Source organism: Littorina saxatilis, linkage group LG17, assembly GCF_037325665.1.
Source record: "Littorina saxatilis isolate snail1 linkage group LG17, US_GU_Lsax_2.0, whole genome shotgun sequence".
Classification (NCBI taxonomy): domain Eukaryota; kingdom Metazoa; phylum Mollusca; class Gastropoda; order Littorinimorpha; family Littorinidae; genus Littorina; species Littorina saxatilis.
This window is the reverse complement of record NC_090261.1, coordinates 57,437,639-57,455,985: the sequence shown is the minus strand read 5'-3', so window position 1 is coordinate 57,455,985 and position 18,347 is coordinate 57,437,639. Positions and strand designations below refer to the sequence as shown.

The following is an 18,347-nucleotide window of genomic DNA, read 5'->3' as shown; positions in this document are numbered from 1 at the left end:
ACACACACACACACACACACACACCCCCCACACTGAAACAACAGCAACAATGATTAAAATGAAGCTAAATGTTTTACCATCAGAGTTTTCTCTGGCACATTTTAGACATCTAATATACGATGAGAATTCTTAACCAAATGAACAGCAAACATAATCCAAAAACATCACACATCGCAGGTGGGATAAAAGAATTAAAAGAAATAAACAACTACAATAAGTATAACACAATTCGGTTCAGCGTACGGTCAGGCTTAATTGGTTCTGGCGTATAACCACGACACAAAGGATGACAGCTACTCACAAAGTTAAGATACGATAACAGAATTCATTCAATTGAATTTTTACCTTGGGACGTATCAACAGCGTTCACACATCACAGGTGAGATAACAGAATCAAAACAAATAAACAACCAAAATATTGTGAGAGTTGTGTCTGCAAGTAAAAGGCATGGCATAGCCAGCGCACGCAAAACAAGTAGATCTCACTCGACCTGTTCAATACATTATCCAAAAGCCGTCAAACGTACTAATCTCCTGTGATTTCTGACAATATCGTTATTGAAACAATCACAGTGCGTCAAGTGATTTATAGAGCAAATCTCAAAAATAATTATTGAACTCAGCACTACGCTCTTCGTTCAATAATTAATTTTTGAATGTGTTTTCTAAATCTCTGAGCGCACTGTGGCGTCTCAATTACTTAAATGATCCAAAAAAAGATCTACACAGCGCTATTCACCGCTAGAAAGTGGTCTCTTGGCGCTTTACAAATACCATTCGGTATTAACATTCAACATTTCACACGTAAAAATGTCAGGCATATTACACACCACAGAATATGCAATCTAAAAACACAGTCCTTACACGAAGGCGTGGAAATCTCAAACAGAATGAACATTTGACATATGCTTCAGGCAACAAATTAAACAGCGAACAAATAGGCATACTCTGTTATAAAACTACAAGCATTTTTAAACTTATTACACAAAAACCTATCAAATTTAATCCATCGTAAATAACATACAATACAAGCATACATAGCTAAAAATGTTATAGCCAACAACAGAATACAAATAATCTCGAAGGGTAAAACAAAATTAGGAAGAAGCACAGAAAGCCAACAACCGACCGATAACAAACACACTTGGTTTAACAAGTGTTTGCTCAAAGTTACATAAATACAAAGCCATGGACTGTATATATTAATAAAGGAGTACAACAAGATAAACATATAAATGTGCTCTTAGAAGTAAACGAATAATGTGTCGGACAACCACATTTATCATTAGGCACATTCTCACACAAATCACAGGTACGCTTTTTCTTAATTGCTCTGCTAATTTCAGTTCACTCATGGGTAAAAGGCAGAATTATACAGCTGTGTCTTAAGTGTGTGTTTTTTTCTCAATAATGGTAGTGAGGGAGACTTTCGGAACGCAAGGAGAAGTGAGTTCCAGAATGGTTGAACTTGAAATCTGAAGGACCTTTGATATGAGTTTAGTTCTAGGAACTGTGAGGTGCAGCTGAGAAGAGAAGACTATATCAGTATAAACAAATTGACGGGCGAAGTGGCGCAGTGGTAAGACGTCGGCCTCCTAATCGGGAGGTCGTGAGCTCGAATCCCGACCGCGGCCGCCTGGTGGGTTAAGGGTGGAGATTGTTCCGATCTCCCAGGTCAACTTATGTGCAGACCTGCTAGTACCTTACCCCCCTTCGTGTGTACACGCAAGCACAAGACCAAGTGCGCACGGAAAAGATCCTATAATCCATGTCAGAGTTTCGTGGGTTATAGAAACACGAAAATACCCAGCATGCTTCCCCCGAAATCGGCGTATGCTGCCTGAATGGCGGGGTAAAAACGGTCATACACGTTAAAACCCACTCATGCAAAAAAAACCATGAGTGAACGTGGGAGTATCATCCCATGAACAAAAAAGAAGAAGTATAAACAAAAATGAAACAAGGTGAAAGGAAAAATAAAACAAGATAACAATACAAATGTACTCACTAGAAAACAGCAACATGAATACATAAAGAAGAACTAATTTCGACGTTTCGTCTTCGTCAGCATTACACAATCAATAAGCTAAAAAGAAGAGTCGACAGCGAAAGCAAATGAAGAGAACCATCACAGAAGAACACAGACAGAGTGTAACGTGACCTAACCTAAAAAAAATCAAAAAATCTAAGAAAGTGATAGTGACAGTTATATCAGTATAATTAATGTATGTGTCACTCGCACGTCCTTTGATACATCCGGGCGCCAACCTTCGCTTGCCAGGAACCTTCCGAACCTTGCCCCGTGAAGCTCTTCATGTAGCATGTGCCTTGAAAGATGATGAAGGTTATGCACTGCGGGTCAGTGCTGCACTGTGCTGCACAGGTGGTGCTGTCCGGAGTAGAAATTTGGACATGAGTGGTGCCCGTCAGATCTGTGTCTTTGTAGTAAAGGTAGTTGGTGTCCAGCAGGTCGCAAGCTTTATCAAAAGAAGGGGACGATATGCTTATTGAAAATAAATAAAGTCGTAACTTCATTTGTGTTTATGTTTGTGCGTTTGTGAGGGTGTTTCTTTGTGTGTGTGTGTGTATGTGTGTATGTGTGTGTGTGTGTGTTTGGATGTGTGTGAGTGTGTGTGTGTGTGTGTGTGTGTGTGTGTGTGTGTTTGGATGTGTGTGTGCGTGTGTATGTGTGTGTGTGTATGTGGATGTGCGTGTGTGATTTTGTGTGTATGTTTGTGTGCGTTTGGATGTGTGTGTGCGGTTTTGTGTGTATGTGTGTGTGTGTGTTTGTGTGTGTGTGTATGTGTGTGTGTGTGGGGGGGTATGAGTGGGTGTGTGTGAATGTGTGTGTGTGTGAATGTGTGTGTGTGTGTGTGCGTGTGTGTGCGTTGTTGTGTGTGTATGTGCGCGCGTGCGTGCGTGCGTGCGTGCGTGATTGTGTTTGGCTGTGTTTTGAGATAAATTAGATGCCACGCAGAGATTAGCAAGTTTCTGTCTGTTTCCCAATCCTCGAAATTATGCAATACGAGAGAGACTGAGAGAGAGAGAGAGAGAGAGAGAGAGAGAGAGAGAGAGAGAGAGAGAGAGAGAGAGAGAGAGAGAGAAAGAGACAGACAGACAGACAGACAGACAAAAACAGAAAGAGACAGAGACAGACGGAAATATTGACAGACACACCGATAGAACTCACTTTGTACACACGCGGCCTGTGAATGCGAGAAGAAGTAGCCATCCTTGCACAAGCAGTGTCCGGAATAGCACCCCGTCTGGTACTTTGTGCAGTCTGCGGCTGTTGTGCATGTCGCTTTCAGCCAGCTTTCTGGGCATCCGCATTCACAGACAAAATACACCCTGAACTGAAGTGCTCCACTTTTGAACACAGTGTTTATAGCCAGTTGTTTGGGCGGGGACGTATCTCAGTTGGTAGCGCGCTGGCTTTGAAGCCAGTTGGTCGCTATCAGCGTGGGTTCGGCGAGAGATTTATTTCTCGGAGTCAACTTTGTGCAGACTCTTTTCGGTGTCCGAACACCCCCGTGTGCACACATGCGCACGAAAAAGATCCCACGTTCACAGCGAAAGTATCAGGGCTTGGAAAACACGAAGACATGCATCATCTCTCGTCTCCGATTATCATGATCGTATTTCGATACTTTGACGAGACAAACCCAATGCTGGTGTGTCGAAGAAGACAGCCACAGCGGGCTTGTTCGAATCAAAGTATCACACCATATCTTCAACGTATTACCAATACCTGTCCCAATATAGACCAGCCGTTGGTCTAAGAGGACGTTAAACCCTAATAGTCAGTCAGTCAGTCAGTCAGCCAGTTGTTAACACAATGTACAAAAGAGGCACATATGGTAAGTTCTAGCGTTCAAAAGAGGGCCACTTCAGTCAAACATGTAAACATTAAATCGGAACCGAAACGAAAACCAAAAAAACACAGCAGCGATAGCAACAATATCTACATTAAAAACAAAGACTGCTGACACACAAAATGAGGATAATCTCTTTCGAAATAATAAAGGTCTCCCCAAAAAATAGTTTTCAAGTGCAAGCACACAACTTTTGTTTGCGGGCCAATTGGTATTAAGAGCATTATTCACTAGCTAACAACCATTTGACTTCTGAAATCAAGTAGGTGATTTTTCGATCGTTTCAAAATGAACATATCCATTGGTTTATTGTTTTTAATATATTCAATCCAGCAACAGTTTCCTGATACAAACTTAAATGCACAAATGGGTGACTATCCAAGCAAGCGCGCGTACACACACACACACACACACACACACACACACACACACACACACACACACACACACACACACACACACACCCGATCACACACATACACACACACACATATATACACACACATGCACTCACACACACACACACATACACACACACACACACACACACACATATATATATATATATACACACACACACACACACACACACACACACACACACACACACACACACACACACACACACACACACACATACAAACACTCACACCCGTACACATACGCACACACACACTTTTCAAATGTTGTTAATCCTGTGTGGAGTTTTTAGCATAACTTAGCATTCACTTTCTGAAAATTAATGTGGGTTTTTCTTTGGATGAACTACAAAACAAAAACGACTGCAAAACCCTTTGCTTTTGGTTGTTGCTGTTTTTAATTTCGAAACAGAGTGACACCTACGCTGGAGTAACTGAACATATGCTCGCAAAATGTAAAGAATAGAGATTTTATTGTTCTTTCCCAATAAAACATTTGTCAGTTTTAGTTTTCTTTATCTCCTTTTAAGTTCACGCGTGTGCCTTTAGTTTGTGTTGTAGTATTCCATTGTACGTGTCAATATATAAGGTTAGGGTTTTCATAAAGATCACATGCAATTCTTTCTGATACATTTTGTTTTATGTTGTTATGTTGTGTGGTTGTGTGTCTGTGATTTTTTACAAAATGCCAAAAACAGTGCGATTTGAGGGAACGAAACGAAAAATACGGGCGCGACTCGAATGAGTTTAACATTCATTGAACATAGCCACACAGCAACACTTTTGCACAGCAACGCACCTATCATTTTTCTTTTGACGATAGCATAATGTACAGTATTACGAAACTTGAGTCTCACCAGGCAATGTAAAATAACGGATTGTGTTTAAAACGCAAGAGGTGTAATGCATACCGTTGCAAGTTGTCCCCGAGTATCCAGGCGGACAGCAATTGTATCCATTGACCGTGTCCTCACAATCCTCTCCATTTGGACAGGGGTTTGACTCACACTCGTCTATATCTGCACAAAATACAAGTGTCAGTAGAACACGGCAAGTTTTGGTCCGATTAATCTTTTGATTATGATGCGTGTACATGAAACCCCGTCCAAGTGGAAATCTAGTACAGAGCATTCAAATCTTTTGTTTGTAAATTTGTTTTAATTTTTTTTGAATTATATTCTATTTGCGTTTACATACAATTAAAACATGCATGCTTCTTGTTCTGTGTTGGTGTGCTGCTGTAACTCCGAAGTATATTCGTGTTTTTTCACGAGTGGGTTTGTATGTGTATTGCTGTTATTTCCCCGCCAAGTAAGCAGTCATACACCGTGTTAGGGGGATTCATGTTTGGCATTGTCATGTTTCTGTAACTCACCAAACTCTGACATTGATGAAATGATCTATTCCGGCCATTTGGTCCTGTGCTTGCGTGTATACCCGAAGGTAGGTTACGAAACTAGTTACATCAGAAACGAGCACATGTGTTCATAAGTTGATCTGGGAGATCAAGAAAAAAAACTTCCCCCCTTATCCCTACGCGTATGGGAAAAAATAACAACTACAGCAAACAAAAAAGTAACCACCAAAAAAAAAAAAAAAAAAAACCAGACCGTGATTAAAATCGCATTCCACGTTTTTACATGTAGTCAAGTTTTGACTAAATGTTTTAACATAGAGGGGGAATCGAGACGAGGGTCGTGGTGTATGTGTGTGTGTGTGTGTGTGTGTGTGTGTGTGTGGGGGGGGGGGTGTGTGTGTGTGTGTGTGTGGGTGTGTGTGTGTGTGTGTGTGTGTGTGTGTGTGTGTGTGTGTGTGTGTGTAGAGCGACTCAGAGTAAACTACTAGACCGATCTTTATGAACTTTTACATGAGAGTTCCTGGGAATGATATCCCCAGACATTTTCTTCATTTTTTTCGATAAATGTCTTTCATGACGTCATATCCGGCTTTTTGTAAAAGTTGAGGCAGCACTGTCACACCCTCATTTTTCAATCAAATTGATTGACATTTTGGCCAAGCAATATTCGACGAAGACCGGACTTTGGTATTGCATTTCAGGTTGGTGGCTTGAACATTAATTAATGACTTTGGTCATTAAAAATCTGAAAATTTTAATGAAAATAACGTTTATATAAAACGATCCAAAAACAATTTCATCTTATTGTTCATCATTTTCTGATTCCAAAAACATATAAATCTATATATATATATATACGACTTGTGTCTGTCTGTCTGTCTGTCTGTCTGTCTGTCTGTCTGTCTGTCTGTCTGTCTGTCTGTCTGTCTGTCTGTCTGTCTGTCTGTCTGTCTGTGTCTTCGCGATGCACGGCCAAAGTTCTCGATGGATCTGCTTCAAATTTGGTGCGCATATTCAGGTACACCCCGGACACAACCTGGTTGATGAGAATTTTCAACACGTGCTCTCAGCGCGCAGCGCTGAACCGATTTTGGTTTTTCTGTTCATCTTCCGAGATCCATTCCCAGTAACTCTTCCTTATCTTCTCCAGTGTTTTGCGTTTATCTCCCTTACTTCGTGTGGCGTCAATCCATATTCCCGTTACTATTTTTAGAAGGTCACTGTCCACAACGCTCAATCCATATTCCCGTTACTATTTTTAGAAGTTGTCCTTCGTGTGGCGTCAATCGCGTACGGTGCGCCACTCACCGGGTATTCGGCTCTACTTCTTCCCGGCGAAGCCGGCTACACGGCGAAGCGGGTATTCATCTAGTATGTTATATTCGGATTAAAAACAAGCTCTGAAAATTAAAAATATAAAAATTATGATTAAAATAAAATTTCCGAAATCGATTTAAAAACAAATTCATCTTATTCCTTGTAGGTTCCTGATTCCAAAAACATATAGATATGATATGCTTGGATTAAAAACAAGCTCAGAAAGTTAAAAAGAATAGAGATAAAGAAAAGCGTGCTATCCTGTTCAGCGCAACCACATCCGCGCTATTCTGAATTGTCAATGTAACCGCCTTTGACTGAAGATGCTACGAGTATACGGTCTTGCTGAAAAATTGCAGTGCGTTCAGTTTCATTCTGTGAGTTCGACAGCTTGACTAAATGTTGTATTTTTGCCTTACGCGACTTGTTTTTGTTTGGCGGAGGGGACAGTGTCAGCTGATAAGCAATTATTGAGCGACATTGCCAACGCGGGACTGAAACGAAGGGTAGTGATGCGAAAAGTGCATGACTTGACGCGGACTATGAAAGGAATAAGCCTCATCACATAGGGCTGTCGCCACTGCAGTATTAATGGCAACAAGAAAAGCACGTCTTCATATCCCTCTTTTTCACAGGTGTATTGTGTGCCCAGTGCACACCCGTTTCCGACTCTCGCCTCAACCGCTGTGCACGGATTTTGACGGATTAGCTCGTAGACGCCGCCTGAATGTTGCCAATTAGACCAGGTAATGCTTGAAATGCGGTTTAGCTTGACTTCTTTTTCTACTCTCTGTTCCAATGTGTAGGCTTTTTGAAGGGAAACGAGTATGGCAAAACACGAACGGCCGTGGATTTCCTTGCGAGGGGTTATAAGCTTACTTATTTCTTTTTTTGTCCTCGGTGGTAACGATGTATGTTGCATGATGACTAGGTGGGAAGGGCGGAGGGGCGTGAGGTCGAAGGGGTCGGGTGGTGATGGGGGGGGGGGGGGTGGGAATAGGGTGGGGAAAGAGGTGGGGAGGGATGGGGGATGGTAGGGGTGTGTGATAGAGAGAGAAAGAGAGAGAGAGAGAGAGAGAGAGAGAGACAGAGAGAGAGAGAGAGAAAAAGAGAATGACAGACAGAGAGAGACAGAGACATTGTCAGACAGACACATAAGACAAACTCAAGACTCAAGACTCAAGTCTCCAAGACTCAAAGATGCAGACAGACAGACATACAGAAAGAGATACACAGACAGAGACACACAGAGGAGAAAACAAGTGGCGTAAGGCGAAATAACAACATTTAGTCAAGCTGTCGAACTCACAGAATGAAACTGAACGCACTGCATTTTTTCACCAAGACCGCATACTCGTAGTTTCGTCAATCCACCGCTCGTGGGAAAGGCAGTGAAATCGACAAGCCAGAATAGTGCGGTAATGCTCGCGCTGAGCAGGATAACACGCGTTTCTGTATCTCTATTCTTTTTAACGTACTGAGTTTTTTTTTAATCCAAACATATCATATCTATATGTTTTTGAAATCAGGGACCGACAAGGAATAAGATGAAATTGTTTCTAAATCGATTTTGGACAATTAATTTTAATCATAATTTTTATTTTTTAAAGGGCAGCTGTTGGGTTGTGGCTCTCAAAATCTGTTCATTAGAATTAGTTCTCATGTAACTGAAACTATACTTAAAAGTTACTTGGTGATTTTAACAGCTTGATAACACAACTCCGAAGATTTTAGACATGCTACAATGTCTTTAATCGAAGAAAGTTTGCATTTTTGGCTGAGTCAATGCAGCCCGCTCGAAAATTACTTCCCTTGGACGCGTGACGTCAGCAGAGAAATCGGCCTGGTTGAACGGCGCTCTCTTTATACTTCACGGGTAGGTGAAGAGAAACTTAGGATGGGGTGTCTTCTCCCAGGCCAAAATTTCGCAGTAAAAAACGGAGTTTATAAAGTGTCTTCCGTCCCCCTCCTTCTTTTGTTCAGGTGTTCGCACTTGAACCCTGTTTTTGTTCAACTTATTGGCATATAATGTTACGCGTCGAGGGACACAAACACACACACAAACACACTCACACACAGACACACACATGCACCCACAAACACAAACACACACACACACACCCCCCCACACACACACACACACACACACACACACACACACACACACACACACACACACACACACACACACACACACACACACACACACGATAACCACCACAATCACAGTTTGACAAATTCATCTTTGATTTTTTTTGCGGCCAAACCCCCCTCCCCCATTTTCCACACTAGATCCACTGTTTCATCTTTGTCTTCGTCTCTCTTCCCTTTATCTTATCTCGTCTACATACTTGAGTGAGTAACTGAAGAGGTATTGTCATCTCTTTCCTAGATTTTCCCACCGACAGAGTTGGTTTTTGTCTTGAATTCAGTACCTCACACGTACACGGTAATTGGCGTGACACCTCAAGCGGACCTTCTTCAGTGTAAAGTGTCTGCTGACCAGGGACACGAGGGTCTGTGGTTGAGCAACTTTATGGTTTAACCGGGTGGACTGGGAGAGTAGCAACAGCATGTGAACCACTTTAGAAATAACTTGTGAAGGTTGCAGTTGGTCAGATCAAAGAAGAGAAGATGGGAACATGGGTCCTAAAAAGATACCACCACCCTAATACTTTACTTTGTGCAAGAATCAATCACGCGTACAGCATTACAGATGCCCAGCTGTACTCTACATTGTACTGTAAACTTCGCAGCGGCCTTATCGGGTTCCTCGGATGACGTCACTGCATGTGCTGACAGAGTTGTCGGTCGCGGATTTTGAGTCGTTTCGGCCTGCCAACTGCTTTGTTTTCTTGCGGATTGTGAGAACTAGCAGAAAGTTTCACTCATTTTCATGGTTTCAAACTAATGATAAAAGTATCTTCTTCTGGACCAAATCAACAGTCTTTAGTTGAATCAACTCGGAAAACTCTTAAACGCGTGTTTGCACGCGACTCCGCGCATTTTTGAGGCCAGGCAACCCGACAGCTGCCCTTTAAAGCTTGTTTGTAATCCAAATATAACATATGAATATGTTTTTGGAATCAGAAAATGACGAAGAATAAAATGAAATTGTTTTTGGATCGTTTAAAAAAAAATTAACGACACGTTTCCGATTTTTAATGACCAAATTCATCAATTATTTTTTAAGCCACCAAGCTGAAATGCAATACCAAAGTTCGGCCTTCGTCGAAGATTGCTTTGCCACAATTTCAATCAATTTGATTGAAAAATGAGGGTGTGACAGTGCCGCCTCAACTTTTACAAAAAGCCGGATATGACGTCATCAAAGGTATTTATCGACAAAAATAAAAAAAAACATCCGGGAATATCATTCCCAGGAACTCTCATGTGAAATGTCATAAAGATCGGTCTAGTAGTTTAGTCTGAATCTCTCTCTACACACACACACACACACACACACACACACACACACACACACACACACACACACACACACACACACACACACACACACACACACACACACATACACACGCATAACACGCACACACACACACACATACATCACGACCCTCGTCTCGATTCCCCCTCTATGTTAAAACATTTAGTCAAAACTTGACTAAATTTAAAAAGCGTCCTCCAAATCGTGGTTTCCAAGCAAAATGGCTCACACTACACGGCCTTTTATTGGTGTTTTACCAGTCATGTTTCCCAAGGCTTGTCAAGATTTGCACAAGATTGGAAGAGTTTTACTTTCAAGAAATTAAAGTTAAAGGCTTGAAAAAGTTTCAGAGAACTGCATGGTGTCTGTTGTAGTTAAATCAGCAAAGCTGATTGTTTCAGTTGCAGAATGCAACATATAATCCAGGGGCGGATTAGGGGGGGGTGTTACAGGGGTTCCGTCCCCCCCCCCCCCTCCCGACTGCCAGAATAGTGCGGTAATGGTCGCGCTGACAAAAAGAAGAAATTCTGTCTGTGAATTATGTTTCCTTTTTTCTGTCTGTAAAGCCGGGAGAAGTTAATTGGGTTTTTTAATTGTCACAGTATGCGACATGTCTTCCTTCTAACCATACTATATGATGTCGGGAGCAGATATCAGTGAAGATAAATTGCCATTATTTAATACTAATGTTAAAAGAAATAATGAGTGGCTGCTGACACCAGTTGATCCTGTTTAAAATCAAGGATAAGCCACAAATTGTTTATAAAATAGCTAAAATTCTTCAGCTTCAGGGGGGCTTTGCCCCCCAGACCCCCAAACGGGACCCTGGACCCCAGGTCCCAGGTTGTACCCCCCCCCCTCTGGCTTAACTGCTCCGCCCCTGTAATCTGTGTTCCTAAGACAATGATTGTATGTATTGGTGTTCCCTTCTTGAGTCTTGTGCTTCAATGTTGCGGTGACTTTGGATGAGCCAAAATAATAACCGAACTTTTTCCAAGATGTCCTAAAGCTTTCTGACAGTTTCGGCCAAATGTCCCAACATGAAAATGTCTAGCAACACCCCTGAAAATGGCTTAGAATATATTTTGCATGAAACATTGTTGGAAAAAAGAAAATGGCACCTGTTTCACAGTGAATTCCACAGTAACCAGCTTAAAATGAATTTACCTGTTTCACAGTGACTTCCATTGTAACCAGCAGGACAGTTGCACGTGTAGGCGTTGACCTGGTCTACACAGCTCCCTCCGTTCTGACAGGGGCTGGAGGCACACTCGTCTGTGTCTGTTGAGTGAATGAATATTGTGACAAATATGTCTTCCCTTAAACACACCAAAATATAATTATGATTTTTCTTCGCCGAAAGTACAGTTAAGGTGACTGGGATATCAACTGTTATCAACCTTTATCAAATGAATGGGATGCATTGGTAAAAAAGGAATAAATTTAAGGTTACTTCAAATGCAATGTTAACTTGTGTCACTTCGTGTTGTCATAGCTTAACCCTATTTTACTGTGACAGGTGAGCAGTTTTGGAAAAACAAAGCATTGTTACCTGTCTCACAGTGACTTCCATTGTAACCAGCAGAACAGTTGCACGTGTAGGCGTTGACCTGGTCTACACAGCTCCCTCCGTTCTGACAGGGGCTGGAGGCACACTCGTCTGTGTCTGTCGATGTGTAAAGACATGTTTGTCTTATCGTCTTGTGAAAATTAGAGCAGGATTATCAGAGGACCCACGTCAGTTTTATAATTTGCAAAAGCCAATATCAATAAATTGTTTGTATTATACATTGGGTTACATGTACTAAGTAATGAAAATAACCGTTATCATTGTGTCAAACGATTAACCACGGAATTTAAAATTAAAAGGTAATTTACCATTCTGACAGTGATCTCCAGTGTAGCCAGCAGAACAGTTGCACGTGTAGGCGTTGGCCTGGTCTACACAGCTCCCTCCGTTCTGACAGGGGCTGGAGGCACACTCGTCTATGTCTGACGAATATCAGCGAAGGTTTAGATACCGTTTACGAATGTACTACACTGGAACCACTCCTTTTAAGAACCCCCAAATTAAGACTTCCCCCGTTTTTAAGGCCTTGATTTTTCAGATGTTCTGTTCATAACCTCTGTAAATTTACGTCCATTTTGAGACTCCCTCCTCTTTAAGACCTGATTATCCCACAGTTTCGGAGGTCTCAAAGGGGAGGTTCTACTGTAGACGAATACATTGAATGGTACAATAGGACGTGGAGTAAGAAGGCATCTCTCTCTCTCTCTCTCTCTCTCTCTCTCTCTCTCTCTCTCTCTCTCTCTCTCTCTCTCTCTCTCTCTCTCTCTCTCTCTCTCTCTCTCTCTCTATATATATATATATATATATATATATATGACTAAGTGCCAAAAGGTGCTCACAGAACAGAAGACGACTTTGTTTTACAATAAAAATGTTTCTAAAAACGTGTGTCTGCTGAAAATTGGTGTGTGTGTGGATGAATGTGCGAAGAGATAGTGGACATAATTTCGTGTGTCTGACTTGAACGGTTTTGAAGTTATCTTTGTTTAAAGTCAAAAATAACGCCAAAACCGGCCATCTGAAAACGGACATCGTGATACCTCGTGTTTTGAATATGCCACAGAAAAATAACAAGAAGCACAAATGAATTGCATTTAGTTTGATTGAATGCCTGAAACATCGCTTTACAGACGAGACCAAACGTCAAATCTAAATCTCGAGAGAATTTTTTTTTTCGATAACCGAATTTTAAGGTGTCGCACGCAAGATGTGTCGTCATCACGGCATACATTTTTCAATCGCAGATATTTACTAAATTTCTATTTCAAAAATTCTGGAATTGATGTCGACACGTCAAGCGATAACGGTGTATCAAACTGCTGTCTTTCAAGTAATCCAGCAAAGACTGCAGAACTTTTGAACAGCATTTTTGAAAACGATTTGAAAATTTCGTCATATCTTGCGTGCGACAAAATGTTCGGTAATTAACGGTTATTTTCTTTTAAAAACAAAATTTACATGTACAAAGATCTACTTCATCTACGGAACCACGTGACACATTCTGTGTTCAAAATTTGTGAAGAAATCACGAACCACGAATGCGCTATCAAGTGTTGAAATTATGTCGTCAACATCTTTTCAGATCTTGCGTGCGACACCATCTTGCGTTCAACATAAAATGTCACTACCTTATCGAGTTTAATGGGTAAAACTAACTATTTGTTGTCTTAGTTTAATCTTCTTAATTAAAAGCGTAATAAAACCGAACTTCCAAGATGAATTTTAATTGAGATTAGCGAAAGAGCGGGCACGCAATTCGACCTTAAAGTAAAAGAATGATAACACGAGCGTTTGTCGTGTTGTCTTGCGTGCAACACATTGTCCAAAAAGGAAAATGTATATTTTTCTCAGACGTTTTTTAAGTTGAAACCTTGAAACTTCACACACATTTGGGGTTTAATCGCCCCCATGCATGGTAAAAGTCTTGTTGACCCTTGTCAGATTTCAAGGTCACGGCTGGGTCACATGTGGTTCAGAAAACGGATGAAACATATTTTTTCAGAGATTTTTGAAGCTAGAACCTTCAAACTTCAAACAACTCTTTTGCTTAATGATTGTTCAACATGGAGAATTCAAGGTTGATCCTTGAGAAATGTGAAGGTCATAGCAGGGTCTCGTGTGGGTAAAAATGAGATTGTTCGGACACTGCATGCAGCATGGAACGACAAAACATAAGTCATGTCATATTTCAGATATCAGTACATTTACAAATGGACAACACCAGCAAACATGAACCAAGGCTGGTCGACCTTAGTCAAATGTCAAGGTCAAAGTGGCGTTATGGTTTGGGTAAAACAAAAAGGAAATTGTATTGAACTTCAATTTATATAAAACCAAAGTCTGGTTGATCTGTTTTAAGATTTAAGGTCAAATCTGTTATTTAAGGTCAAATCAAATAGAAATTTGTTGATGCTTAAATCTTTGAAACTTCCAACAGGTTTGAGGTTTGACAACTTCTGGACTTTGAAATCTGGTATGGTTGATCCTGGTAATATTAATTGGTCAAAACATCAAGATCAACAATTATAAAATAAGCACTTTCACCAATGTCAAGTGAGCAATAGCAGCAAACGTGAGTCTTATAAAGATTATCACTTTTTGTGTGACCTCAACTTGACCCCTCTGAATGCTCTCAATCATGGAAATTGACCACACTTTGATTATAACCAAACAACATCAAAACTTTGGAATGTGTGAAGTTTCAAATGTGTTGCTTAAAAGGCGTTCGTGAAAATGACAATTGTATATGTCTGACTTCAATGCGACCCCGCTGCGACCTTGACGTTTGATTTTATCAACCAGACTTTCATCATGTGTGAATGACTTCAAACACTATAAAACTAGTTGAAGAAATTGACAATTTTTCAAAGTTTAAGCCAGATGGCACTGCTGTGACCTTGAAATTTGACAAACATTAACCAGGCGGTCACCTTTTTTAGAAAATATCCTTAAAGGATCTTTAACCTTACTGTGACCTTGGAATTTGATGAGGTTTAATTTAACTTGCGTAGTGTGCCAAGTTTCAAGGCCCAAGCTTCAAAAACATATGAGAAAACCTCATTGAAAAATGTATATGTTTGACCTCAACGCGACCCTGCTGTGACCTTGACTTTTTCAACCAGACTTTAATCGTGTGTGAACATTATACACTAGAACTGTGTGTATTTTCAAAGCTCGTGCTATAAACGCGCTGAATAAATTGAAAATATTCCACATTTGGACCAGATGTGACCCCGCTGTGACCTTGAACTTTGACAAAGATTAACCAGCAGGTCACTTTTAATGAGGTTTTATAAAAATGCTGAAAGTATGTGAAGTATGTAAAGTCTAACTGATCTAGTATTAAAACATGTAAGACGTGACAACGACAATTTTCCAGTTTGCAAAGGAAATTTAACCTCGCTGTGACCTTGAAATTCAATGTTGTTTAATTTGATGTGCACCATACCTGGAGGTCATTATACTTTGGTTGTGTGCCAAGTTTCAAAGCCCTAGCTTTAAAAACGTGCGAGATAACCTTAATGCTATGACTCAGTGCCGTTTTGAATGATATAACGAACAAAATTATCGTTATTTGTAAAATCATTTGGGTAAATTTATCTTTTCTTTTCGTAATTGGGTTCCAGCATCTGTTGTCTTAACAAAAATCACAATATCAGTCGTGTTTGTCAACTTTTATTTTTTAGCCCCTTTGTCCGCTTTTCGTGCGCACCTTTTGGCACTTAGTCATATATATATATATATGTCACGGTAGAGACGAAGATCTGGTAGAAACGTCGTTTCTACCGGTAGAGACGAAGATCGTCGTTTCTACCGGTAGAAACGACGATCCTCGTTTCTACCAGTGGAAACGACGTTTCTACCAGTATAGACGACGATCGGAGTTTCTACCGGTAGAAACGACGTTTCTACCGGTAGAAACGAAGAAATAATAATAAAAGGCTTGCTCATCACTAGACAGTTTGGTACTGCATTTAGTGCACTAGAAGAATTGTCAGAAGAGGGGTACACGCACTCACCAGAGTGATTGTCTTTGTTCAGACACGATCGGGTGGATTTAGGGTGACATTTTGTAGAGCAGGGTACTGCTGCTCGATTGCATTTGCATTTATCGGTGTTACATTGGGTCTTCCTTGCACACTACGGGCACACTTGCTTTTTTGCAATACAATATGATTTGGCCACCTTCTTCTTCTTCTTCGTCGTTCACTAGATATTTGGCCACCGATTCTCTGCAGTTTGAAGTACCTCAGACACCAAGACTTAAACCCAGCGCCATTCCCACACTTCTCGCCCTTATCCAACTGCAAGGCAGATATAGCCTGTGTGTACTTGTCTTGTGTTATCGTAAACGAGTCTCTTTTTGTTGAATCAAGGCTATCAATGTGAAGCCTTAACAATTTGTAGAACTCTTCTTTTTGTTCCATTGTCAACAATCTTTAGCAACAATTAAAATGGCCGGCTATAAGAATGTTGAAGGTCTGTGGAATTCTGTTTTCGGAAGTCAAACTAACAGAGATATTTCACGAATTGTGTTCACTCTGAAGGAAAAAAAAGTTGTGATTGCTGTCTTCGTCTGGTCAGTGAAGGCAGTTGTAGTTGGTGAACAATATTTGCTGACATTCTCAATACATTTCCCACAAATGCACGTGCTCTGTAAACAACGTTAAAAATGAGATCATTCCGGGAAGATAGAACTGTGTTCATAATTGACAAAATCACCTACATTGCACACACACACACAAACGTTTTATTCCGATCGTCGTTTCTACCGGTAGAAACGACGATCCTCGTCTCTACCGGCAGAAACGACGTTTCTACCAGATCTTCGTCTCTACCGTGACATATACACACACACACACGCACAGATACACACACGGACACACACACACACACACGCACGCACACACGCACACACGCACACACACACACACACACACACACACACACACACACACATACACCACGACCCTCGTCTCGATTCCCCCTCTATGTTAAAACATTTAGTCAAAACTTGACTAAATGTAACAAGTCGCGTAAGGCGAAAATACATTTAGTCAAGCTGTCGAACTCACAGAATGAAACTGAACGCAATGCAATTTTTCAGCAAGACCGTATACTCGTAGCATCGTCAGTCCACCGCTCGTGGCAAAGGCAGTGAAATTGACAAGAAGAGCGGGGTAGTATAGTTGCGCTGAGAAGGATAGCACGCTTTTCTGTACCTCTCTTCGTTTTAACTTTCTGAGCGTGTTTTTAATCCAAACATATCATATCTATATGTTTTTGGAATCAGGAACCGACAAGGAATAAGATGAATGTGTTTTTAAATTGATTTTAAAAATTAAATGTTGATCATAATTTTTATATTTTTAATTTTCAGAGCTTGTTTTTAATCCAAATATAACATATGTATATGTTTTTGGAATCAGAAAATGATGAACAATAAGATGAACGTAAATTTGGATCGTTTTATAACAAATTTTGTTTTTTTACAATTTTCAGATTTTTCATGACCAAAGTCATTAATTAATTTTTAAGCCACCAAGCTGAAATGCAATACCAAAGTCCGGCCTTTGTCGAAGATTGCTTGGCCAAAATGTCAATCAATTTGATTGAAAAATGAGGGTGTGACAGTGCCGCCTCAACTTTTACAAAAAGCCGGATATGACGTCATCAAAGGTATTTATCGAAAAAAAGAAAAAAACGTCCGGGGATATCATTCCCAGGAACTCTCATGTCAAATTTCATAAAGATCGGTCCAGTAGTTTAGTCTGAATCGCTCTACACACACACACGCACAGACAGACAGACAGACAGACACAGACACACACACACACACACACACACACACACACACACACACGCACACACACACACACACACACGCACACACACACGCACACACACACACACACATACACCACAACCCTCGTCTCAATTCCCAGCCTGTTTTAAACATTTAGTAAAAACTTGACTAAATGTAAAAAGGAGAGAGAGAGAGAGAGAGAGAGAGAGAGAGAGAGAGAGAGAGAGAGAGAGAGAGAGAGAGAGAGAGAGAGAGAGGGGGGGCAGACAGACAGACAGACAGCAGACAGGCAGGCAGACAGACAGACAGACAGACAGAGACGGAGACAGAGAGAGAGCCCGATAGAAAAAAAGTCATGGGCGAAGGGACCGGTGACAACACGTAGACCTGTACAATACTGTTCAATAATGTCACGCATTATTCATGGCCACAGTCATGCTCGAAGCACACGAGTAAGGTAGAATTGATTTCAACAACAAAAGCAACATGTATAATTTCAGTACTGACTTCACCGTGATACAATGTGTCAATACACTTCAGTACTACCAAAACACA

The 18,347-nt window shown here is 40.8% G+C and overlaps 1 protein-coding gene across 1 annotated transcript; it reads right to left on the bottom strand.

The window, feature by feature from the left end:
* Positions 1-33: 33 nt before the first annotated feature.
* On the bottom strand, positions 34-14,217 carry LOC138953324 (fibropellin-3-like). Its single transcript, XM_070325123.1, has 7 exons — positions 14,208-14,217; positions 12,295-12,408; positions 11,969-12,082; positions 11,584-11,697; positions 5,206-5,313; positions 3,191-3,319; positions 34-2,477 (listed from the first exon to the last, which is right to left on the bottom strand). The coding sequence occupies exons 1-7, from the start codon at positions 14,215-14,217 to the stop codon at positions 2,233-2,235; spliced, it is 834 nt and encodes a 277-aa protein (XP_070181224.1). The 3' UTR covers positions 34-2,232.
* Positions 14,218-18,347: the final 4,130 nt, after the last annotated feature.

Bases quoted from the DNA above. Each gene is read 5' to 3' on its own strand.
- LOC138953324 (XM_070325123.1), bottom strand. The intron at 11,698-11,968 runs GTAACAATGCTT...TTCACTCAACAG, and splicing joins TGGAAGTCACTGTGAGACAG to ACACAGACGAGTGTGCCTCC. The intron at 3,320-5,205 runs GTATGCATTACA...GCGGATGCCCAG, and splicing joins CTCGGGGACAACTTGCAACG to AAAGCTGGCTGAAAGCGACA.